Source organism: Nerophis lumbriciformis, linkage group LG04, assembly GCF_033978685.3.
Source record: "Nerophis lumbriciformis linkage group LG04, RoL_Nlum_v2.1, whole genome shotgun sequence".
Lineage (NCBI taxonomy): Eukaryota > Metazoa > Chordata > Actinopteri > Syngnathiformes > Syngnathidae > Nerophis > Nerophis lumbriciformis.
In genome coordinates this window covers 52151867-52178586 of record NC_084551.2, presented here as the reverse complement: position 1 = coordinate 52178586, position 26720 = coordinate 52151867, and the positions used below count along the sequence as shown (strand labels likewise).

General features: G+C 39.9%; 1 protein-coding gene across 6 annotated transcripts in view; it reads right to left on the bottom strand.

The window, feature by feature from the left end:
* Positions 1-26720, bottom strand: part of mef2d (myocyte enhancer factor 2d) — a 318806-nt gene that overhangs the window by 162345 nt on the left and 129741 nt on the right. For all 6 annotated transcript variants that reach the window (XM_061957007.2, XM_061957034.2, XM_061957026.2 and 3 more), the window contains exon 2: positions 3134-3501. In XM_061957007.2, the coding sequence (XP_061812991.1) occupies positions 3134-3187 (54 nt within the window). In that variant the 5' untranslated portion in view covers positions 3188-3501. The remainder of the gene's footprint in view (positions 1-3133; positions 3502-26720) is intronic.

Below are 26720 nucleotides of genomic sequence, written 5' to 3'. Positions count from 1 at the left end.
TAATAATAATAATAATAATAATAATAATAATAATAATAATTAGAGATGTCCGATAATGGCTTTTTTGCCGATATCCGATATTGTCTAACTCTTAATTACCGATTCCGATATCAACCGATACCGATATATACAGTCGTGGAATTAACACATTACCGTATTTTTCGGAGTATAAGTCGCTCCAGAGTATAAGTCGCACCTGCCGAAAATGCATAATAAAGAAGGAAAAAAACATATAAGTCGCACTGGAGCCCGGCCAAACTATGAAAAAAAACTGCGACTAATAGTCCGAAAAATACGGTATTATGCCCAATTTTGTTGTGATGCCCCGCTGGATGCATTAAACAATGTAACAAGGTTTTTGCAAAATAAATCAACTCAAGTTATGGGAAAAAAAATGCCATACAAAGTGCATTATTTTTTTTAACATGCCTCAAAACAGCAGCTTGGAATTTGGGACATGCTCTCCCTAAGAGAGCATGAGGAGGTTGAGGTGGGCGGGGTTGGGAGGGGCGTCATTTTGATAGTAGGCTAATATAGCTAATATAGACACTTACATCATGTGTTGCCTTCATTATAAAACTTATATAAGGCTTTTAAAATCATTTTGATAGTAGGCTAATATAGACACTTGCATCATGTGTTGCCTTCATTATAACACTAATATAAGACTTTTAAAGTAATTTTGATAGTAGGCTATTATAGCTAATATAGACACTTACATCATGTGTTGCCTTCATTATAACACTTATATAAGACTTTTAAAGTTATTTTGATAGTAGACTATTATAGCTAATATAGACACTTACATCATGTGTTGTCTTCATTATAACACTTATATAAGGCGTTTAAAGTAATTTTGATAGTAGGCTTATAGAGCTAATATAGACACTTACATCATGTGTTGCCTTCATTGTAACACTTATTTAAGACTTTTTTAAGTCATTTTGATAGTAGGCTTATAGAGCTAATATAGACATTTACGTCATGTGTTGCCTTCATTATAACACTTATATAATAAGGCTTTTAAAGTCATTTTGATAGTAGGCTAATATAGCTAATATAGACACTTACGTCATGTGTTGCCTTCATTATAACACTTATATAAGACTTTTCAAGTCATTTTGATAGTAGGCTATTATAGCTAATATAGACACTTACATCATGTGATGCCTTCATTATAACACTTATATAAGACTTTTCAAGTCATTTTGATAGTAGGCTAATATAGCTAATACAGACACTTACATCATGTGTGTCCTTCATTATAACCCTTATATAAGACTTTTAAAGTAATTTTGATAGTAGGCTAATATAGACACTTACATCATGTGTGTCCTTCATTATAACCCTTATATAAGACTTTTAAAGTCATTTTGATAGTAGGCCAATATAGCTAATATAGACACTTACATCATGTGTTGCCTTCATTATAACACTTCTACAAGGCTTTTAAAGTCATTTTGATAGTAGGCTATTATAAATATAAAAACACTTACATCATGTGTTGCCTTCATTATAACACTTATATACGACTTTTAAAGTCATTTTGATAGTAGGCTAATATAGCTAATATAGACACTTACATCATGTGTTGCCTTCAATAGAAGACTTATATAAGACTTTTAAAGTCATTTTGATAGTAGGCCAATATAGCTAATATAAACACTTACATCATGTGTTGCATTCATTATAACACTTATATAAGACTTTTCAAGGCATTTTGATAGTAGGCTAATATAGCTAATATAGACACTTACATCATGTGTTGCCTTCATTATAACACTTATATAAGACTTTTCAAGTCATTTAGATAGTAGGCTAATATAGCTAATACAGACACTTACATCATGCGTTGCCTTCATTATAACACTTATATAAGACTTTTCAAGTAATTTTGATAGTAGGCCAATATAGCTAATATAGACACTTACATCATGTGTTGCCTTCATTATAACACTTACCGTATTTTTCGGACTATAAGTCGCAGTTTTTTTCATAGTTTGGCCGGGCTCCAGTGCGACTTATACATGTTTTTTTCCTTCTTTATTATGCATTTTCGGCAGGTGCGACTTATACTCCGGTGCGACTTATACTCCGAAAAATACGGTATATAAGGCTTTTAAAGTAATTTTGATAGTAGGCTATTATAGCTAATATAGACACTTACGTCATGTGTTGCCTTCACTATAACACTTATGTAATAAGACTTTTAAAGTCATTTTGATAGTAGGCTAATATAGCTAATAGACACTCACATCATGTGTTGTCTTCATTATAACACTTATATAAGACTTTTCAAGTCATTTTGATAGTAGGCTAATATAGCTAATATATACACTTACATCATGTGTTGCCTTCATTATAACACTTATATAAGACTTTTAAAATAATTTTGATAGTAGGCTATTATAGCTAATATAGACACTTACATCATGTGTTGCCTTCATTATAACCCTTATATAAGACTTTTAAAGTCATTTTGATAGTAGGCTAATATAGCTAATATAGACACTTACATTGTGTGTTGCCTTCATTATAACACTTATATACGACTTTTAAAGTCATTTTGATAGTAGGCTAATATAGCCACTTACATCATGTGTTGCCTTCATTATAACACTTATGTAAGGCTTTTAAAGTAATTTTGATAGTAGGCTATTTTCGCTAATATAGACACTCACATTATGTGTTGCCTTCATTATAACACTTATATAAGACTTTTTTAAGTCATTTTGATAGTAGGCTTATAGAGCTAATACAGACACTTACATCATGTGTTGCCTTCATTATAACACTTATATAAGACTTTTTTAAGTCATTTTGATAGTAGGATTATAGAGCTAATATGGACACTTACATCATGTGTTGCCTTCATTATAACACTTATATAAGACTTTTAAAGTCATTTTGATAGTAGGCTATAATAGCTAATATAGACACTTACATCATGTGTTGCCTTCATTATAACACTTTATATTATATTATAAGAATTTTCAGACAGATTTATTTTTCGTATTTTGGTCCAATATGGCTCTTTCCACATTTTGGGTCGCCGACCCCTAAAACAAAAGCACTCATATTTGGGGGCCACGATTGATATCATGCCACTGATATCAGCTTGTGTGCGTCTAACCTGTCTGTTGCGTTCATCGGTGATCCTCTGAATCTGAATCTTTTTCCTCCCCATGGTGCTGCTGCTGCGGTGGGAGGGCCGGGGGTCTGGGGGGGGGGGCGGCGTGCGAGGTCAGGGGTCACAGGCGAACAAGGCTGTTATTTCTTTAAACACCCGCTTGCCCTCTCTGCACACGTCAGGACTGGCTTTTTTTTTTTTTTCCCCCACAAGACGGCGGGCGAGGCTGACTGTCGCCCCGGCGGTGTGTGGAAATTAAAAAGGGTTGACGGGAGTTGAGCACGAAGGTGGTCCTCAGATCATGGTCTTCCAGGACAGAAACATCCGCGCTCAATTCCACTGCCCTCCCCTTCACCTCAGCTGGCCAGCTCCTGGAAAACACAAAAGCATTCATCAGAACGAGAGCGACGCTCAAACGGCGATGGGAGGGGGGGTGGGGGGCGTTGTTTGTAGACCGTGACCCACTTTAGCTACTACAAACACCGTCTCTGCCTTGACCCCGCATAAACAACGAGAGAATAAATGATGCAGCGATGCTTCCGAGGCGCCATCAAATCGGTGGCACGTTGAGCTGAAACGAGGCAGGGGGTTGTGTTGCTTCATGTAGAGCGGGAGGCCCTCAGCGGCCCGCGAGCACGGAGGCTGTGCCGTGTCAGCTTCATTAGAGGCATCACCGCCACATCACTGATCTGCTGGTCGCCCACGGCAACCGGCTGCCCGGCCGGGGCCGCCTGGCACGCCGACTGCGACCCGCCGTCGTGCTGACAGCACCCGTGTTTGTCTTTTGGGTCGCGTGTTTGTTTTTATTCTCTCAAAACACACAGAATAACTGCAATCCGTGCCATTCCGGTGAAAATATGAGCGCAAGCCGGCAATACGCGGAAGCGGAACCAAAATGCTCGAATGGCGAGGGTGAGTGGAGCATGTGAAAGTTGGAACGGTTGGAATCGGACGAGAAATGTGGAATATGGAGAGGTTTGTATTCATTTTCAGTGGGGGGAAATTCCCAGAAATTCTGGGTAATCTGGCAATGTTTGTAGGTTGAAAATGGATGGATGGATGGATGTATATTGCCCATTCATTTCGAAAGAGGGCAATTCCTGGTAATTCCGGGTAATCAGGGAATTTTCGGAACCGAGAAACATGCTGGCTTGAATGTGCAGGTATAGTGGAGAGTGTGGATGTTGGAACGGTTCGAATCGGACAAAAAATGTGGGATATTGAGAGGTTTGTATATTGCCCATTAATTTCCAACTGAGGGAAATTCACAGAAATTTCTGGATAATCTGGGACATTTTCTTAACCATGCTGGTCTGAAAGTGCAGGAAGAGTGGAGTGTGTGGATGTTAGAACGGTTCGAATTGGACGAGAAATGTGGAATATGGAGAGGTGTGTATTCATTTTCAGTGGGGGGGGAAATTCCCAGAAATTCTGGGTAATCTGGCAATGTTTGTAGGTTTAGGGACAAGCGGTAGAAAAATGGATGGATGGATGGATGTATATCGCCCATTAATTTTCATAAGAGGGCAATTATTGGTAATTCCGGGTAATCAGGGAATTTTCGGAACCGGGAAACATGCTGGCTTGAATGTGCAGGTATAGTGGAGAGTGTGGATGTTGGAACGGTTCGAATCGGACAAAAAATGTGGGATATGGAGAGGTTTGTATATTGCTCATTAATTTCCAACTGAGGAAAATTCACAGAAATTTCTGGATAATCTGGGACATTTTCGTAACCATGCTGGTTTGAATGTGCAGGAAGAGTGGAGTGTGTGGATGTTAGAACGGTTCGAATTGGACGAGAAATGTGGAATATGGAGAGGTTTGTATTCATTTTCAGTGGGGGGGGGGGGGGGGGGGATTCCCAGAAATTCTAGGTAATCTGGCAATGTTTGTAGGTTTAGGGACAAGCGGTAGAAAAATGGATGGATGGATGGATGTATATCGCCCATTAATTTTAATAAGAGGGCAATTATTGGTAATTCCGGGTAATCAGGGAATTTTCGGAACCGGGAAACATGCTGGCTTGAATGTGCAGGTATAGTGGAGAGTGTGGATGTTGGAACGGTTCGAATCGGACAAAAAATGTGGGATATGGAGAGGTTTGTATATTGCCCATTAATTTCCAACTGAGGGAAATTCACAGAAATTTCTGGATAATCTGGGACATTTTCTTAACCATGCTGGTCTGAAAGTGCAGGAAGAGTGGAGGTGTGGATGTTAGAACGGTTCGAATTGGACGAGAAATGTGGATATGGAGAGGTTTGTAAATTACCCATTCATTTCCAACCGAGGGAAATTCCCACAAATTCTGGGTAATTTGGGAAATTTCGGAACCGGGAAACATGCTGGCTTGAAGGTGCAGGAAGAGTGGAGTGTGTGGATGTTGGAACGGTTCGAATCATACGAGAAATGTGGGATATGGAGAGGTTTGTAAATCGCCCATTCATTTTCAGTGGGGGAAAATTCCCAGAAATTCTGGGTAATCTGGCAATGTTTGTAGGTTTAGGGACAGGCGGTAGAAAATGGATGGATGTATATACAACATTCATTTTCAATGGAGGGCAATTCGTTGTAATTCCAGGTAATCTGGGAATTTTCGTAACCGGGAAACATGCTGGCTTGAATGTGCAGAGGTTTAATTTGTATATTGCCCACTCATTTTCAATGGAGGGACATTCCCAGAAATTCCGGGTAATCTGAGAATTTTGGCAACTGGGAAACATGCTGGCTTGAATGTGCAGGAAGAGTGGAGTGTGTGGATGTTGGAATGGTTCGAATCGGACGAGAAATGTGGAATATGGAGAGGTTTGTATATCGCCCATTCATTTTCAGTGGGGGGAAATTCCCAGAAATGTTGGTTAATCTGGCAATGTTTGTAGGTTTAGGGACAAGTGGTAGAAAATGGATGGATGTATATTGCCCATTCATTTTCAATGGAGGGCAATTCCTGGTAATTACGGGTAATCAGGGGACTTTTCGGAACCGGGAAACATGCTGGCTTGAATGTGCAGAAAGAGTGGAGTGTGTGGATGCTAAATCGGTTCGACTCGGATGAGAAATGTGGGATATGGAGAGGTTTGTATATCGCCCATTAATTTTCAGTGGGGGTAATTCCTGGTAATTCCGGCTAATCTGGGAATTGTCTGCTTGCGTGAATATCCAGGGTGATTGGAGCGTGTGGAGAGTGGAACTTTTCGAATCGGACGAGAAATGAGCGATGGGGAGAGGTTAGTATTGCCTATCCATTTTCAATCGGGTGAAATTCCCAGAATTTTCTGGGTAATCTGGGAATTTTTGTAACCGGGAACCATGCTGGCTTGAATGTGCAGGAAGAGTGGAGTGTGTGGATGTTAGGAGAGTTGGAATCGGACGAGAAATGTGGGATATGGAGAGGTTTGTATATTGCCCATTAATTTCCAACTGAGGGAAATTCCCAGAAATTTCTGGGTAATCTGGGAAATTTTCGGAACCATGCTGGCTTGAATGTGCAGGAAGAGTGGAGTGTGTGGATGTTAGGACGTTTCGAATCAGACGAGACATGTGGAATATGGAGAGGTTTGTATATCGCCCATTCATTTTCAGTGGGGGGAATTCCTGGTAATTCCGGGTAATCTGTAAATTTTCTGCTTGCGTGAATATCCAGGGTGATTGGAGCGTGTGGAGGGTGGGGCTTTTTGAATCGGACGAGAAATGAGCGATGGGGAGAGGTTTGATATTGCCTATCCATTTTCAATCAGGTGAAATTCCCAGAATTTTCAGGGTAATCTGGGAATTTTTGTAACCGGGAAACATGCTGGCTTGAATGTGCAGGAAGAGTGGAGTGTGTGGATGTTAGGATGGTTCGAATCGGACGAGAAATGTGGGATATGGAGAGGTTTGTATATTGTCCATTAATTTACAACTGAGGGAAATTCCCAGAAATTTCGAGGTAATCTGGAACATTTTCAGAACCATGCTGGCTTGAATGTGCCGGAAGAGTGGAGAGCGTGTGGATGTTTGGCTGAAAGGCATACAACAAAAGAGGAGAATAGGAAGAAGTTTGAGAACCCAAATAAATAGATGATTGCATTCACACACTAAAATGCTTCTTCGTGTCTTGTGAGCACATGACTTCTGCCAGCAGGAAACAGTCCCATATTTCACTGGAAGTATGTGGCGTCCAAACACCGACACAGGGTGACGTTTGTAGTCGGGGAAAACATTTCCAACCGGAGAGAAAGTCTGCAGTGCAAACTCATGAATGAATGAGAAGGCGGCGCTCGGCCAAGCGAGGACCGTTTTGGGCGGCGTTCCCCCTACTATTTGTGGTCGCGTATTAAAAATAACCCAGTCTATATATATATATATATATATAAATGTGTGTGTGTATATATAGGCAGGCAGTGTGCACAGCACGGCGTCACACCAGCTCTCCCACATTGTTTGCATTCCCTCCCTACCTGCTCGCGTTCATTGTGGGGGAAACAAAGACGTCTTGCTAATCTGCCGTGAGACTTCCTGTCTGTGCGGCCGCCACTCGCACGTAACCAAGCAGTTGTCCATGAATTATGCACCGCCAGAGAGTGTCATAATTGCTTAGTTTAAAAAAATAAAAAAATAAAAAACGGCGGCAAGAACATCTCCAGCAGGATGTTGAAACCGTCGGCAACGCCTTTATAAAACTCTGAAAAAAAAATATAAAAAATGAAACCCCTCTTCAAATCATTGCATTTTTTTCCCCTCCCTGGCACAGATTTAATAGGAGAGTTCAGAGGAGGATAATGAATTCTACCTGGATCACATCATTAGTGCGCTCCTGGGGAAGAAGCGAGTAGGAGTTCCTAATGTGTCGCACATTCTTTCAGACGTCTTCAAATGACACGCTGCGGAGACGTGTCGCTGACATGTTTAAAGCAAATGATAACAAGGTGTGTGTGTGTGCGTGTGTGTGTGTGTTCTTGTACTTCTACACTTCTTGAGACATCAACAAGGGAAAGTATGAGGAGGTGTGAACAAATTAGGACGTAAATCATGGTCCCAATACGGAAAACTATTGCATCTAATAGAGAGAATCAGAATACCTTTATTGTCATAAATAAATAAATATGTATATAGAGACATACTGTAATAACTTGAAGTAAATAATGAAGATTAAAAACCAATTACAAATAAAAAAAACTTTTTTTTACTAAAAGTAGTGTTTTTCTCACAATATGTCGCCTTCTTTCTTATAAAATTGGGAACAATTTCTCGTATTCTTTCTGTTTCTGTAATATTGCAATATTTTCTTGTAAAATGATTACTTTTTTATGTAAAATTAATACTTTGTAATGCAAAATGGTGACATTTGTCATTTAAAGTTCTGACTTTTATCACAATATTGCCAATTTTTTTTTGTTGTTCTTGTAAAATTGTGACATTCTTTGAGTGAAACTATGACTTTCGTCATCATTTTGGCAAGTAAAATTCAGATTTTTATTATGATATTGCCAAAATTTCAAAGTTTTCTCATAAAATTGTGACTCTTATCATAATTTTACAAGCGTTTTCTTCTAAAATTGCAACTGTTATTGAGTAAAATTCCAACTTTTATCATGATATCGCACAAATGTTCTGTTTTTCTTGTAAAATTTTGACTTGTGTTGAGTAAAATGACGACTTTTATCATAACACCACCAAAATTCTAAGTTTTTCTTGTGAAATTGTGACCTTTTTCTTGTGAAATTCTAACTAATTTTTAGGGTGGTCCCAAAAATTTTGACACACAGTCAATTTGAAAAATTGACTGTGTGTCGGTTTTAAAAGTGCCCCCCCTCTGGTCAACATATGAAATAACAAGTGTGTGTTAAAAATCTGAAGTGCTCCCCCTCTGGTCAACATATGAAATAAGTGTGTGTAAGAAATTGAAATGCTCCCCCTTAGGCCAAAATTAATTTAAAAAAATAAATAAATATGTATATAGAGACATACTGTAATAACCTCAAGTAAATAATGAAGATTAAAAACCAATTACAAACAAAACAAACTTTCTTTTACTAAAAGTAGTCTTTTTCTCACAATGTGTCGCCTTCTTTCTTATAAAATTGGGAACAATTTCTCGTATTCTTTCTGTTTCTGTAATATTGCAATATTTTCTTGTAAAATTATTACTTTTTTATGTAAAATTATTACGTTGTAATGCAAAATGGTGACACTTGTCATTTAAAATTCTGACTTTTATCACAATATTGCCAATTTTGTTTGTTGTTGTTCTTGTAAAATAGTGACATTCTTTGAGTGAAACTATGACTTTCGTCATCCTTTTGGCGAGTAAAATTCAGATTATTATTATGATATTGCCAACATTTCAAAGTTTTCTTATAAAATTGTGACTCTTTTCATAATTTTACAATGTTTTTCTTCTAAAATTGCAACTGTTATTGAGTAAAATTCCAACTTTTATCATGATATCGCACAAATGTTCTGTTTTTCTTGTAAAATTTTGACTTGTGTTGAGTAAAATGACGACTTTTATCACAATACCGCCAAAATTCTAAGTTTTTCTTGTGAAATTGTGACCTTTTTCTTGTGAAATTCCAACTCATTTTTAGGGTGGTCCCAAAAATTTTGACACACAGTCAATTTTTCAAATTGACTGTGTGTCAAAATTTTAAAGGTGCTCCCCCTCTGGTCAACATAAGAAATAACAAGTGTGTGTTAAAAAATTGAAGTGCTCCCCCTCTGGTCAACATATGAAATAACAAGTGTGTGTAAGAAAGTGAAATGCTCCCCCTTTGGCCAAAATTAATTTAAAATAAATAAATAAATATGTATATAGAGACATACTGTAATAACTTGAGTAAATAATGAAGATTAAAAACCAATTACAAACAACACAAACTTTTTTTTTACTAAAAGTAGTCTTTTTCTCACAATGTGTCGCCTTCTTTCTTATAAAATTGGGAACAATTTCTCGTATTCTTTCTGTTTCTGTAATATTGCAATATTTTCTTGTAAAAATATCATTTTTTAATGTAAAATTATTACTTTGTAATGCAAAATGGCGACATTTCTCATTTAAAATTCTGACTTTTATCACAATATTACCATTTATTTTTTTGTTGTTCTTGTAAAATTGTGACATTCTTTGAGTGAAACTATGACTTTTGTCATCATTTTGGTGAGTAAAATTCAGATTATTATTATGATATTGCCAACATTTCAAAGTTTTCTCATAAAATTGTGACTCTTATCATAGATTGACAAGCTTTTTCTTGTAAAATTGCAACTGTTATTGAGTAAAATTCCAACTTTTTTCATAATATTGCACAAATGTTCAGTTTTTCTTGTAAAATTCTGACTTGCGTTGAGTAAAATGACGACTTTTATCATAATACCGCCAAAATTCTAAGTTTTACTTGTGAAATTGTGACCTTTTTCTTGTGAAATTCCAACTCATTTTTAGGGTGGTCCCAAAAATTTTGACACACAGTCAATTTGAAAAATGGACTGTGTCGGTTTTAAAAGTGCTCCCCCTCTGGTCAACATAAGAAATAACAAGTGTGTGTTAAAAATCTGAAGTGCTCCCCCTCTGGTCAACATATGAAATAACAAGTGTGTGTAAGAAATTGAAATGCTCCCCCTTTGGCCAAAATTAAAAACAAATAATAATAACTTGAAGTAAATAATGAAGATTAAAAATCAATTACAAACAAAACAAACTTTTTTTTTACTAAAAGTAGTCTTTTTCTCACAATGTGTCGCCTTCTTTCTTATAAAATTGGGAACAATTTCTCGTATTCTTTCCGTTTCTGTAATATTGCAATATTTTCTCGTAACATTATTACTTTTTTATGTAAAATTATTACTTTGTAATGCAAAATGGTGACATTTCTCATTTAAAATTCTGACTTTTATCACAATATTGCCTTTTTTTTTTTTGTTCTTGTAAAATTGGGACATTCTTTGAGTGAAACTATGACTATCGTCATCATTTTGGCGAGTAAAATTGAGATTATTATTATGATATTGCCAAAATTTCAAAGTTTTCTCATAAAATTGTGACTCTTATCATAATTTTACAAGCGTTTTCTTCTAAAATTGCAACTGTTATTGAGTAAAATTCCAACTTTTATCATGATATCGCACAAATGTTCAGTTTTTCTTGTAAAATTTTGATTTGCGTTGAGTAAAATGACGACTTTTATCATAACACCACCAAAAGTTTTTCTTGTGAAATTGTGACCTTTTTCTTGTGAAATTCCAACTCATTTTTAGGGTGGTCCCAAAAATTTTGACACACTGTCAATTTGAAAAATTGACTGTCAAAATTTTTGATGATATTGCACAAATGTTCAATTTTTATTTGCGTTGAGTAAAATGACGACTTTTATTATAATACCGTCAAAATTCTAAGTTTTTCTTGTGAAATTGTGACCTTTTTCTTGTGAAATTCCAACTCATTTTTCACAACAAGCTTTTTTATGTTTGCATAGTATGTATATATTATTAATGTTGTAAATACACATCTTTATATATCTAGAAAGGCTGGTCCTAAAGAGGGAGGCATTTTTCTCAGGTCTCAGGAAGGTAACAAATAAAAGTGTGTGTGTGTGTGTGTGTGTGTGTGTGTGTGTGTGTGTGTGTGTGTGTGTGTGTGTGTGTGTGTGTGTGTGTGTGTGTGTGTGTGTGTGTGTGAGAGAGAGCGCTTCTCGCAGCGCGCGGCCTTCGTTAGGCGCTCGTTCCGGCTGCGCTCAAGTTCAAAGGCGGCAACCCGGAGGGATACATCTCGGGGCGCCGGGCTGACAGCACATGAAAAGGCGGCCTTATCTGCCCGCGGTGGTCCAGTCACCACCTTTTTTACCCTTCATGCGGCCGCGGCTCGTCCCACCACGCCCCCGTGTCTGATGTTGGTGCGGTACGAGGGGCCCGCGGCGTGTCTGACACCTCACCGAGGCTCTGGACATTGAAAAGATTAAACGCCGATAATTAGCAATCTGCAGCGGACCCGGATAAGAGCTCTGGGGAACGCCCACTCTTGCGAAAAGGCTGAGTCTCAGGAGAGGCCTGCTCATCTTGGACATTTTGCAACCAGGGATTCGTTGACATAAAAGCAGACGCGAGGAAATTAGGAATATCTCAGGCAATTATATTTGTCGACAATAGTCGTGACTAGGGTTGTACGGTAGTAGTATAGTACGGCAATAATAATGAATCATATTTAGTACTATACCGCCTCTAAAAAGTACCGGTCAGCCATCCCCCCGGCCCTCATTGCTGGTTTATGAGCAGAGGAGCATGTTCGGCAGCGCACAATCACAGAGTACTTACAAGCAGACACAGTGTGTAGACAGAAAAGGGAGAACGGACGCATTTTGGCTTAAAAACTAACGATAAAGGTGAAGTTATAACACTGAAACGCCCTCAGGAAGAGATGCTTTAAGACATGGCTAGCCAGCTAGCGGCTAACGTCCCGCTAATTCTCAACACTAATCCTCGCCTCCATGCCGACAAATAAAGTAAGTTTCTTACAAGTATCATCCCTGCAGGACCAGGAATAGCTAAACATGCTTCACTGAATGTAAACAAATGCCATGGGTGGATCTACACCTAACATCCACTGTAATGATACCAAGTACAGGAGCGTATCTAGTCGATACTACTATGATTCAGGCGGTACTGCATCAAAAAGTGACATCAGTGTGTAAAGAATATCACCACGTGTTGCTCAGGAACACTTCAGAAAACCACTGTCAGTAACTATAGTTGGTCGCTCCATCTGCAAGTGCAAGTTAAAACTCTACTATGCAACGTGAAAGCCATTTATCAACAACACCCAGAAACACCGCCGGCTTCGCTGGGCCCCGGCTCATCTAAGATGGACTGATGCAAAGTGGAAAAGTGTTCTGCGGACTTATGAGTTCACATTTTAAATTGTTTTTGGAAACTGTCCTCCAGACCAAAGGGGAAGCGAACCATCCAGACTGTTATATCGACGCAAAGTGTAAAAGCCAGCATGTGTGATGGTATGGGGGTGCATTAGTGCCCAAGGCATGGGTAACTTACACATCTGTGAAGGCACCATTAATGCTGAAAGGTACATACAGGTTTTGGAACAACATATGCTGCCATGTAAGCGCCGTCTTTTTCATGGACGCCCCTGCTTATTTCAGCAAGACAATGCCAAGCCACATTCAGCACGTGTTACAACAGCGTGGCTTTGTAAAAAAAAAAAGAGTGCGGGTACTTTCCTGGCCCGCCTGCAGTCCAGACCTGTCTCCCATCGAAAATGTGTGGCGCATTATGAAGCGTAAAATACAACAGCGGAGACCCCTGGACTGTTGAACGACGGAAGCTCTACATAAAACAACAATGGGAAAGAATTCCACTTTCAAAGCTTCAACAATTAGTTTCCTCAGTTCCCAATCGTTTATTGAGTGTTGTTAAAAGAAAATGTGTATTCCATTTATATTTACATCTAACACAATTTCCCAACTCATATGGAAACGGGGTTTGTACAACAAAACTATCTTTTCAGCACAAACCCGTTCAAGATTAGACAAACAAACAGTGTACATGGTTACAGAACAGGAACGCCCCCGTAAAAGGTGGGAAAAAGGTAAAACGCTGGGGAAGAAGAGTAAAAAAATACAATCTAGACTGGGCTCCTAATGGGGCCTAGTCTGGAGTGGGGGAAAAAACCCATGCCATGCACACATAAACATGTTACATTTAATCACGACAACTTGCAACAGGGGGGGGAGTTGGGGCCCTGGAGGTCGACTGCTGCTATGAAGCGCTGCCAGCCGTCCATCAACCCAAAGGGGAATCAAGCGGTGGTGAAGGCGTGGGGTGGGGGAGGGGGGATATGTGTGTGTATATGCCCATTGTCTTGGGTGTGTTGATGTAGTGGTCATGTTCAAAAGGCCTGGGGCCGTTCTGCATGCAAGCAAAAGTTCGACTCCAGGTGTCGTTGAGGAGGAAGGGAGGGAGGGAGGTCAAAAGCGTCCATCATTAAGGTGTCCTCGGGGATGTTTTCAATATAGCCTGCTCCTGTTATTGGAGTGTCAAGGCCATTCGAGCCATATTGCCCAGCCCTTTTTTTTCTGCCCTTTTTCGAATGTTAGGGTCAAGTTTGGCCGATAGGTAAACAGTCCTTTCAAATAGAGGTGAACAATCTTGTTTATTGACACTTGTGGCGGCCTTAAATGTACGGCGACTTTACAAAGTGAACGTACGGGAAATCCTGGACATTTTGGACGTCCACCAAATGAAAACCGCACCGAAACAAGTGATTTTGAAATGACATCAAGGCAAACAAAAAAAACACTCCAAGTGCAGGCGTGCAATAAACTTGCGAGGGGCACGCGGGGTCATTGCCTGGAAGCAGCCTGCCACACAGATTAGTGCGTAAAAGAGCAGTCGGAGAACGTTGCATCGCATCATTATCCGTGACATCTGTTGCCGCTTCAATCTCCTCTCGCAGTCGTGTGGGTGGAGAAGCGGCGAGGGTCAGAGTGGGAGTTTAATATTTTACCCGTGAGGTCAACACCAGTCGGCGCCGACGACGACGTGCCTCCACCTTCCACACGCGCCACGGTCTGCAGGGAGTCGACGCCGACTGAGTTTGTCACAATTTGTCTTCTACTTTTGAACCTTTTTAAATTTTGAATTTGAAGCCAAATATCCTATGTAAGACGAGAACACATGTATTGCTTTTTTTATATGCATTCTAAATCGTAAAATACGGCAAGTACGAGGCGGCTAACAATGCAGTGAATGCCAGTAGTCTATTGCGGCCATAAAACCCTCTAAGAATATTCCAAAAACTGCCAACAAAACTCCATTTGCATCTTGTGACTTGAATATTGACCAAGTATTAGCAATATTGTTGTTACAAGCGCTAACGCAGACCATTTATTTTTTAGTGTATGCTGCTATTTTCACATATTGAGCCAAAGAGCTGCTGCATCGCCTCCGAGTTGGTGAAAGTTAATTCTAGATCATAAATCATGCCTCGCACCTGGATAGTAGAAGGTTGTGGACATAAACCGAGAAGTTGGTCAAGTTTGACATACAACTTAATTCCGGAGATGGCACGAAAAAACTAAACATTTTTTTTTATTTTTACTATTCATGATGATTATATTCAATTCTTCATTTAAACGGGAAGATATAAACATCCCAATCAGTCTTTATCCGAGTGACAGCAGACTTTGTACAGTAAGTGATTGTCTTATGTTGGTATATCGTGATTAGAACCTAGCAATACTGCCACACGATGCTTTGTGTTTCACTAAAGTTGCATCTGTTTAGCACAAAGCTTCTAAAACTTGTAGATCATCCTCCTTATGTTCAGCCTCAAAAATATAAGTTCTGGATCATCATTTGTCCCAAAGTAGTCTTTGTGGTCTCTCATGAAGTCTGCCATGATTAGTAATGTTGTGGTTGTTGTTGTTGAAGGGGAAAGTTGTGATGCGTCTGTGAAATTAATGCACCGCCGTTTGAGAGCAGGCGTTGTACAGTAAGTGATTTTTCTATTATGTTGTTATGTCGTGTTTAGCACTTAGCAATACTGCCACACGATGCTTTGTGTTTCACTAAAGCTGCATCTGTTTAGCACAAAGCTTCTAAAACTTGTAGATCATCCTCCTAATGTTCAGCCTCAAAAATATAAGTTCTGGATCATCATTTGTCCCAAAGTAGTCTTTGTTGCCTCTCATGAAGTCTGCCATGATTCGTAGTGTTGTTGTTGTTGTTGATGAAGGGAAAAGTTGTGATGCGTCTGTAAAATGAATGCATCACCGTTTGAGAGCAGACGTTGTACAGTAAGTCATTGTTTTATTATGTTGGTATATCGTGTTTAGCACTTAGCAATACTGCTACACGATGCTTTGTGTTTCACTAAAGTTGCATCTGTTTAGCCCAAAGCTTCTAAAACTTGTAGATCATCCTCCTTATGTTCAGCCTCAAAACTATAAGTTCTAGATCATCTTTTGTCCCAAAGTAGTCTTTGTTGTCTCTCATGAAGTCTGCCATGATTAGTAGTGTTGTTGTGTTGCGTCTGTGAAATTAATGCACCGCTTTTTGCTTAAAATGAGCGAAACACGTAAATATGACATGTTATTATGAATGTTACTACATTACATATATACTTACAGCATGTAAATAAAATATTGATGGGGGGTTTTGAATGTTTTTAGAGCGCTTTATAGGTGGAATAGAGCCACTTCCATTGTCTCCCTTGTTAGCCGACTTTTACTAAAGTTTATTTACGAGTTAGAATGCATAAAATAAGAAAATATGTATGTGTGTTAGGGTTGCAAAATCCCGGGAATATTCAAAGTTGGAAACTTTCCATGGGAATTAATGGGAAATGAATGGGAAATGAATGGGAATTAACATTGAATGCAACATGCTAGATCTTAAAGCATGATTATTAGCTAAAACAACCTGATTTAATGCAAATTCAGTAGAATTTCAACCCTGCACTGTGCATTCCTCCATCACATGTGCAGTGCATTCTTCCATCACATGCACAGATAATTCCCAGCATGCTTCACACTACAGGCCACACTAGTATTTGAGCCCAAGGACTTCATCCAGTCAGGTAAGTGTTGATGATATTACTGGGGTAAATATGTTTGATCTATGGTATTTAAGTTTAATAGCGGTGTAATTGTTACTGCAGACTACTCCGGCAGACTTCCACTCAAGCTAGCTAGCTGTTCCTGTACTTGTTAAATGATTTTGGGGCCAATATGTTTATGTACCACCACAGTCTCATAATGATCCGGAAATATTTCTCAGTTAGCCGTGATGCTAATTTTCTCTATGTTAAATCCCATTCATTTATGCTAACAACGTTAGCGATCCGAATTGACCTTTTTTGTGATCTGTAAAGTTCAACTAGCAAATACCAAATCAAAACGTGTAGTTTCCTCTGCCTTCTGTTCTGCTCGCCATTCTGTTGGCATACAAGAATGTAGGATTGCTGATTGAGTGTTCATTTATTCATCGAGCCTATTTCTATTCATTTGTCCATCAGTAAAATATTTTTAAAGACTACACCAGTTGTTTAGCCGACTATTTATATCTGTGTGTGACATTGCATTAGTGTTTTACAAGCTTCGGTGTCCAACTTTGAATAATCCAAAAAACTGTCAAAATTTCCAAACTTCCCGAGCGTAACTTCCCGTGGTAAATTTCCGTAATATTTCCGGAAATTTACCGGAAACTTTCCACCCCTTTGCAACCCTAGTTCTTGTCTTACATAAGGATGTTAAATGATAGACAACATCCCGAAAAGTTCCCCTTGAAGCGCTACTAAACGAGTGTTTTCACTCTGCACTTGGTGTTCCTCACCTTAATGCTAACGTTAGCAGAATGGCTAACCCATTTAAACTCATTTTGCTTGTATACGCCTCAGAGTCGCATATTTTACAAACCCCGTTTCCATATGAGTTGGGAAATTGTGTTAGATGTAAATATAAACGGAATACAATGATTTGCAAATCATTTTCAACCCATATTCAGTTGAATATGCTACAAAGACAACATATTTGATGTTCAAACTCAAACTTTTTTTTTTTGTGCAAATAATCATTAACTTTAGAATTTGATGGCAGCAATAAATACTGATAAAGTTGAGGAATGCTCATCAAACACTTATTTGGAACATCCCACAGGTGTGCAGGCTAATTGGGAACAGGTGGGTGCCATGATTGGGTATAAAAACAGCTTCCCAAAAAATGCTCAGTCTTTCACAAGAAAGGATGGGGCGAGGTACACCCCTTTGTCCACAACTGTGTGAGCAAATAGTCAAACAGTTTAAGAACAACATTTCTCAAAGTGCAATTGCAAGAAATTTAGGGATTTCACCATCTATGGTCCATAATATCATCAAAAGGTTCAGAGAATCTGGAGAAATCACTCCACGTAAGCGGCATGGCCGGAAACCAACATTGAATGACCGTGACCTTCGATCCCTCAGACGGCACTGTATCAAAAACCAACATCAATCTCTAAAGGATATCACCACATGGGCTCAGGAACACTTCAGAAAACCACTGTCAGTAACTACAGTTGGTCACTACATCTGTAAGTGCAAGTTAAAACGATCCTATGCAAAGCGAAAGCCATTTATCAACAACAACCAGAAGCGCCGTCGGCTTCTCTGGGCCCGAGATCATCTAAGATGGACTCATGCAAAGTGGAAAAGTGTTCTGTGGTCTGACGAGTCCACATTTCAAATTGTTTTATGAAATATTCGACATCGTGTCATCCGGACCATAGGGGAAGCGAACCATCCAGACTGTTATCGACTTAAAGTGTAAAAGCCAGCATCTGTGATGGTATGGGGGTGCATTAGTGCCCAACACGTGGGTAACTTACACATCTGTGAAGGCACCATTAATGCTGAAAGGTACATACAGGTTTTGGAACAACATATACCGCCATCTAAGCGCCGTCTTTTTCATGGACGCCCCTGCTTATTTCAGCAAGACAATGCCAAGCCACATTCAGCACGTGTTACAACAGCGTGGCTTCGTAAAAAAAGAGTGCGGGTACTTTCCTGGCCCGCCTGCAGTCCAGACCTGTGTCCCATCAAAAATGTGTGGCGCATTATGAAGCCTAAAATACCACAACGGAGACCCCGGACTGTTGAACGACTGAAGCTCTACATAAAACAAGAATGGGAAAGAATTCCACTTTCAAAGCTTCAACAATTAGTTTCCTCAGTTCCCAATCGTTTATTGAGTGTTGTTAAAAGAAAAGGTGATGTAACACAGTGGTGAACATGCCCTTTCCCAACTACTTTGGCACGTGTTGCAGCCATGAAATTCTAAGTTAATTATTATTTCCAAAAAAAAAAAATGTTTATCAGTTTGAACATCAAATATGTTGTCTTTGTAGTGCATTCAATTGAATATGGGTTGAAAATGATTTGCAAATCATTGTATTCCGTTTATATTTACATCTAACACAATTTCCCAACTCATATGGAAACGGGGTTTGTATTTCACGCATGTAAAATTTTAACATGCTAAATTAAAAATGTTTTTAACGATACCATGTTAGCATGCTAGCCTTTTTTCTTTTCTTTTTCTGCCCATTTTGCAGCCCAAAAGACGTGCACTTTTGTGACTTATTGGTGTCTGGCTAGAGTGCTCAGTTCAGCATTCATATGCAATCTCTCTCAAAGTTGCATTTTCTAGTTATCTTATCTACATGCAAACTGTTCCAAAGCAGACCCCCCTGTGACAAGACGCTGCACCCCCAAAAGCTAAGTGTCCCGGAGTGTTGAGGTAAAACATGACGGGCCGGATTTAAGAAAGGTTTGCAAGTGCTAAAACCTGATAGCACACGCAAACTTGATCTACTAAACGTGTGCAAAATGGAATGAGGCGAGCAATCCATTTTGCGTCTGTCCTCAATAGTATGCAAAATCTATGCAGAGCATCAAAACACCCACAATAATATGTGGGGAAAATGCTAATATAATCATTGATTAATTATAAATATAGTCCTTTGTCCTATTTGTCTGTGTCAACATTTTTCAGAAATAAAGGTTCTTGGCATCGTCTTGCTGAAATAAGCAGGGGCGTCCATGATAACGGTGCTTGGATGGCAACATATGTTGCTCCAAAACCTGTACGTACCTTTCAGCATTAATGGTGCCTTCACAGATGTGTAAGTTACCCATGTCTTGGGCACTAATACACCCCCATACCATCACACATGCTGGCTTTTCAACTTTGCGCCTATAACAATCCGGATGGTTCTGTTCCTCTTTGGTCCGGAGGACACGATGTCCACAGTTTCCAAAAACAATTTGAAATGTGGACTCGTCAGACCACAGAACACTTTCCCACTTTGTATCAGTCCATCTTAGATGAGCTCAGGCCCAACGAAGCCGACGGCGTTTCTGGGTGTTGTTGATAAACGGTTTTCGTCTTGCATAGGAGAGTTATAACTTGCACTTTCAGATGTAGCGACCAACTGTAGTTACTGACAGTGGGTTTCTGAAGTGTTCCTGAGCCCATGTGGTGATATCCTTTACACACTGATGTCGCTTGTTGATGCAGTACAGCCTGAGGGATCGAAGGTCACGGGCTTAGCTGCTTACGTGCAGTGATTTCTCCAGATTCTCTGAACCCTTTGATGATATTACGGACCGTAGATGGTGAAATCCCTAAATTCCTTGCAATAGCTGGTTGAGAAAGGTTTTTCTTAAACTGTTCAACGCATTTGTTGACAAAGTGGTGACCCTCGCCCCATCCTTGTTTGTGAATGACTGAGCATTTCATGGAATCTACTTTTATACCCAATCATGGCACCCACCTGTTCCCAATTTGCCTGTTCACCTGTGGGATGTTCCAAATAAGTGTTTGATGAACTTTATCAGTATTTATTGCCACCTTTCCCAACTTCTTTGTCACGTGTTGCTGGCATCAAATTCTAAAGTTAATGATTATTTGAAATGTTTATCAGTTTGAACATCAAATATGTTGTCTTTGTAGCATATTCAACTGAATATGGGTTGAAAAGGATTTGCAAATCATTGTATTTCGTTTATATTTACATCCAACACAATTTCCCAACTCATATGGAAACGGGGTTTGTATGACTGGGAGACGCAACTGCTCTGTACTCCGTGTGCCACTCCGTACAGCGGCGTTTTTAAAAAGACATACATTTTACTTTTTGAAACAGACACCGATAATTTCCGATATTACATTTTAAAGCATTTATCGGCCGATAATATCGGCAGTCCGATATTATCGGACATCTCTACACACAACCTCATAGATTGCACACGCTATTCACCGCGTGTCCCCTCATTGCCTGCATGCCAACCGCAGACGTCATGACTTCTGAGCAAATGACGTCCGTTATGAAAATAGGTCGAGTAAGATTACAAAACAAAGATCACACGACGCTAAATATAGACAAATTCCTCCTACGCATCTTTGATGAACAACAATGATTCGGTTCCTATCTGATTCAAACTCGCCGCGAGAAAATAAAAACATTTCAACGCACGACTTGCATCCGATCTCCTGAAACTCTGCACATTTTGTAATCAAATTAAACGTTTGTGTATAAATATATTTTTTCCAAGTCAAAGTTCTTTATCTTTTAATTCAAATTCAACCTGTCTTTGCAGCAGCTTTGGGTCAGCTTTTAGCGACCTTGTGGGGACGCTGGCGTTCCAAGCCAGCTGATAAGGTTTGATGTGTGCTTCCTTTCCTGGCGGAGTGTTGCCAGAACATTTTGCTGCAAATAGCACACACAATGTCTTCAGTGACGCGGTCCCACGCCGTCGACGACACGTTTGTTTACATGCAGGAAGGAGCGCTTGGTTTGCTCACCCTAACCCACTTACAGCACACTACGGGTCATTTTTGGGGCATTTTTCTATTTTTGGATGTCTTTTTTTCAATCAATCAATCAATGTTTATTTATATAGCCCTAAATCACAAGTGTCTCAAAGGGCTGCACAACAACGACATCCGTACAGAGCCCACATAAGGGCAAGGAAAAACTCACAACCCAGCGGGACGTCGATGTGAATGACTATGAGAAACCTTGGAGAGGACCGCAGATGTGGGTGATCCCCAACCCCCTCTAGGGAAGACCGGATGCAATGGACGTCGAGTGGGTCTGACATAATATTGTGAGAGTCCAGTCCATAGTGGATCTACAAACCCCGTTTCCATATGAGTTGGGAAATTGTGTTAGATGTAAATATAAACGGAATACAATGATTAGCAAATCATTTTCAACCCATATTCAGTTGAATATGCTACAAAGACAACATATTTGATGTTATTTTGCAAATAATCATTAACTTTAGAATTTGATGCCAGCAATACGTGACAAAGAAGTTGGGAAAGGTGGCAATAAATACTGATAAAGTTCATCAAACACTTATTTGGAACATCCCACAGGTGAACAGGCAAATTGGGAACAGGTGGGTGCCATGATTGGGTATAAAAGTAGATTCCATGAAATGCTCAGTCATTCACAAACAAGGATGGGGCGAGGGTCACCACTTTGTCAACAAATGTGTGAGAAAATTGTTGAACAGTTTAAGAAAAACCTTTCTCAAGCAGCTATTGCAAGGAATTTAGGGATTTCACCATCTACGCTCCGTAATATCATCAAAGGGCTCAGAGAATCTGGAGAAATCACTGCACGTAAGCAGCTAAGCCCGTGACCTTTGATCCCTCAGGCGGTACTGCATCAACAAGCGACATCAGTGTGTAAAGGATATCACCACATGGGCTCAGGAACACTTCAGAAACCCACTGTCAGTAACTACAGTTGGTCGCTACATCTGTAAGTGCAAGTTAAAACTCTCCTATGCAAGACGAAAGCCGTTTATCAACAACACCCAGAAACGCTTTCGGCTTAGCTGGGCCTGAGCTCATCTAAGATGGACTGATACAAAGTGGAAAAGTGTTCTGTGGTCTGACGAGTCCACATTTCAAATTGTTTTTGGAAACTGTGGACGCCGTGTCCTCCAGACCAAAGAGGAACAGAACCATCCGGATTGTTATAGGCGCAAAGTGTAAAAGCCAGCATCTGTGATGGTATGGGGGTGTATTAGTGCCCAAGACATGGGTAACTTACACATTTGTGAAAGCGCCATTAATGCTGAAAGGTACATGCAGGTTTTGGAGCAACATATGTTGCCATCCAAGCAACGTTACCATGGACGCCCCTGCTTATTTCAGCAAGACAATGCCAAGCCACGTGTTACATCAATGCTGTAACACCTTACATAGGTCTGGTGATAATGTTCCCCTTTAAGAACCACTGCCCTAAAGTATCAAAAGTTATTTTGATGCCAATAACTTTGATGAGCATAATAACTGTCCGCTTTCCTCACCAGAGTCTTCAATGCAAAGCGTCATGTCAGCAGATTGCTGATGGGATAGCGTCTGACTGGCCTCCTTTGACCCAGCGGGGCTCGGTTTGCAACCTTGAGGGTGTTCTGCCAGCACCAGCTGCAAGGGTATTTACGGCCTGTTGCCGCACGTCCCCCGGCAACCAGGAGACACGGCGAAGCAACACGCCGACGCCGTCCTTGCTGCGTCAACAAAAGGCCCGAGCTGATTTAGTGCGAGGAGCGATCTGCAGGCGGGGGGCCGGCTGTGGACAGGAAGGGGTGAGGGGGGCAGCTGCTGGCCTCAAATCTGAAGCCTGGTTTGTGCCTCGACGCCGCCAACCCTGGCAGAGGAGTATGATACCCCCACCCAGTCCACTTAACCAATCGTGGATTAGTGGATGCGATGCAAAGAAAGGTGATGTTAGGGATGGGATGAGCCGTGTTGAATACTCCACACGGGATCGCCCTCGCCTGGCAGAGACACTCAAGCGCCGCCTGTTTACCGCCACGACGTGGGCGTGGTCTGAGCACGCGGTGCTATGTGGCTGAACCTGTCAGGTTACATCAGCGGCGGAGGGAAGTCCAGCCCCGGGGCACACCCGTCGCCCGGGAGCCGTGAGACCATTGTGAAAGCCGCGGAACAATGACTCAGAATTCTTACGGTTGGACAGGGTTTGTTACGTATTCTAGTTTGTCATGGCGCTCGTAAACACAAACACGGCGAGCGGCTGTTTGAAGTCTACAATCGCGCCACGTAAGATTGGCTCCATGCTCCAGGAAATAAAACACCCTTATATGTAACCTTTGTGTGGTGTTCGGGTCTGTGGGACCCGTTTTCTTTTTTTAATCAAAGAAAAATGATACAACTAATTAATTTTTCAAACTGAGACTCACTGATTTTATTTTATTTTTTATTTGTTTTGATTGAATGGTTAAGCTTTTATTGTTTTCAATATATAAAGTAGTGTAAAGTTCTTACTTATATCTGTCAGTAAACGCGCCATGAAAGCGCTAAAACATACCGGTGTAGTGAGTTTACATTATTCACCCAAGGAACTTTAGTTATTAGATAGTTCTGGTCGGACGGTTTTTCACGGGACACATTTCTGGCGGATAAGGAGATGCTGCTCCATTATTGATTGAAGTAAAGTCTTGTTTTGGTACGACTTTGGTAAGCTATGAAGCCGCACCGCTTAATATGCTTCATAGTACGAGTATTATTATGGTGTGTGTATAAGGTAAGACATATTATCTGGCGTTTTGCTTTGCAATATTACGCAAAAGCAACTTTTCTTACCTTCTGGTACCTGCTGATCTGTACTTGGGATCTGCATAAATTCTGAAAAATTGCGCGCCTCCGCCTTTGTAAACACCATAGTCGATAAGTTTCTTCTTTTTCTCTATCTTCTTGTTATGGGACATTCATCCTCCACTGTTGCCATTTCTAATATAAAGTAGTGTAAAGTTCTTACTTATATCTGTCAGTAAACTCGCCATGAAAGCGCTAAAACATACCGGTGTAGTGAGTTTACATTATTCACCCAAGGAACTTTAGTTATTAGATAGTTCCGGTCGGACGGTTTTTCACGGGACACATTTCCGGCGGATAAGGAGATGCTGCTCCGTTATTGATTGAAGTAAAGTCTTGTTTTAGTACGACTTTGGTAAGCTATGAAGCCGCACCGCTTAATATGCTTCATTGTACGAGTATTATTATGGTGTGTGTATAAGGTAAGACATATTATCTGCCGTTTTGTTTTGAAATATTACGCAAAAGCAACTTTTTTCACCTTCTGGTACCTGCTGATCTGTATTTGGGATCTGCATAAATTCTGAAAAATTGCACGCCTCCGCCTTTGTAGTCCGTGTAAACACCATAGTCGATAAGTTTCTTCTTTTTCTCTATCTTCTTGTTATGGGACATTCATCCTCCACTGTTGCCATTTCTAATATAAAGTAGTGTAAAGTTCTTACTTATATCTGTCAGTAAACTCGCCATGAACGCGCTAAAACATACCGGTGTTGTGAGCTTAATTATTCACTCAAGGAACTTTACTTATTAGAGAGTTCTAGTCAAACGGTTTTTCAAAATTCACCCCGGCTTTGTTGTTGTTTCTGGATGTGGAGATGCTGTTTCCTTATTGGTTTAAGTAAAGTCTTGTTTTAGTACGACTTTGGTAAGCTATGAAGCCGCACCGCTTAATATGCTTCATTATACGAGTATTATTATGGTGTGTGTATAAGGTAAGACATATTATCTGCCGTTTTGTTTTGCAATATTACGCAAAAGCAACTTTTCTCACCTTCTGGTACCTGCTGATCTGTATTTGGGATCTGCATAAATTCTGAAAAATTGCGCGCCTCCGCCTTTGTAGTCCATGTAAACACCGTAGTCGATAAGTTTCTTCTTTTTCTCTATCTTCTTGTAATGGGACATTCATCCTCCACTGTTGCCATTTCTAATATAAAGTAGTGTAAAGTTCTTACTTATATTTGTCAGTAAACTCGCCATGAACGCGCTAAAACATACCGGTGTAGTGAGTTTACATTATTCACCCAAGGAACTTTAGTTATTAGATAGTTCCGGTCGGACGGTTTTTCACTGGACACATTTCCGGCGGATAAGGAGATGCTGCTCCGTTATTGATTGAAGTAAAGTCTTGTTTTAGTACGACTTTGGTAAGCTATGAAGCCGCACCGCTTAATATGCTTCATTATACGAGTATTATTATGGTGTGTGTATAAGGTAAGACATATTATCTGGCGTTTTGTTTTACAATATTATGCAAAAGCAACTTTTCTTACCTTCTGGTACCTGCTGATCTGTATTTGGGATCTGCATAAATTCTGAAAAATTGCACGCTTCTGCCTTTGTAGTCCGTGTAAACACCGTAGTCGATACGTTTCTTCTTTTTCTCTGTCTTCTTGTTATGGGACATTCATCCTCCGCTGTTGCCATTTCTAATATAAAGTAGTGTAAAGTTCTTACTTATATCTGTCAGTAAACTCGCCATGAAAGCACTAAAACATACCGGTGTAGTGAGTTTACATTATTCACCCAAGGAACTTTAGTTATTAGATAGTTCCGGTCGGACGGTTTTTCACGGGTTACATTTCCGGCGGATAAGGAGATGCTGCTCCGTTATTGATTGAAGTAAAGTCTGAATGTCATTAAAACAGTTAGCGCCATCTTTTGACACTTCTTCCACTCCCGTCCTTGCACGCTACACCGCTACAACAAAGATGACGGGGAGAAGACGCTGCCGAAGGTGAGCCACGTAAATAAGACCGCCCACAAAACGGCGCATCCGGAAGCTACTGTCAGAAAGCGGCTTGAAGATGATCTGTAAAACATCATCTATGCAACATTTTGACCAAAGAACCACCATTACATGTTATGTAGACCACAAGGAAGTCTTTTACATTTAGAAAATAATAATAATATGACTCCTCTAATGCGCCCTATAATCCGGTGCGCCTTATATATGAAAAAAGATTAAAAAATAGACCATTCATCGGCAGTGCGCCCTATGGTCCGAAAAATGTGGGAATTATTTTAACTGTTTCTTATTATAAATGCACTGTTTATTATTTAAGTTGCAAGTGATAAAGGTGAAACAAAAATAAATGTGAAAATGCATCAATATATATCAATTAAAGATGCATCAATATTCTAATTTTAATCGAATGGTGAGGTGCCCAAATATTCCCACCTCTAGTATTGCTTCTTCT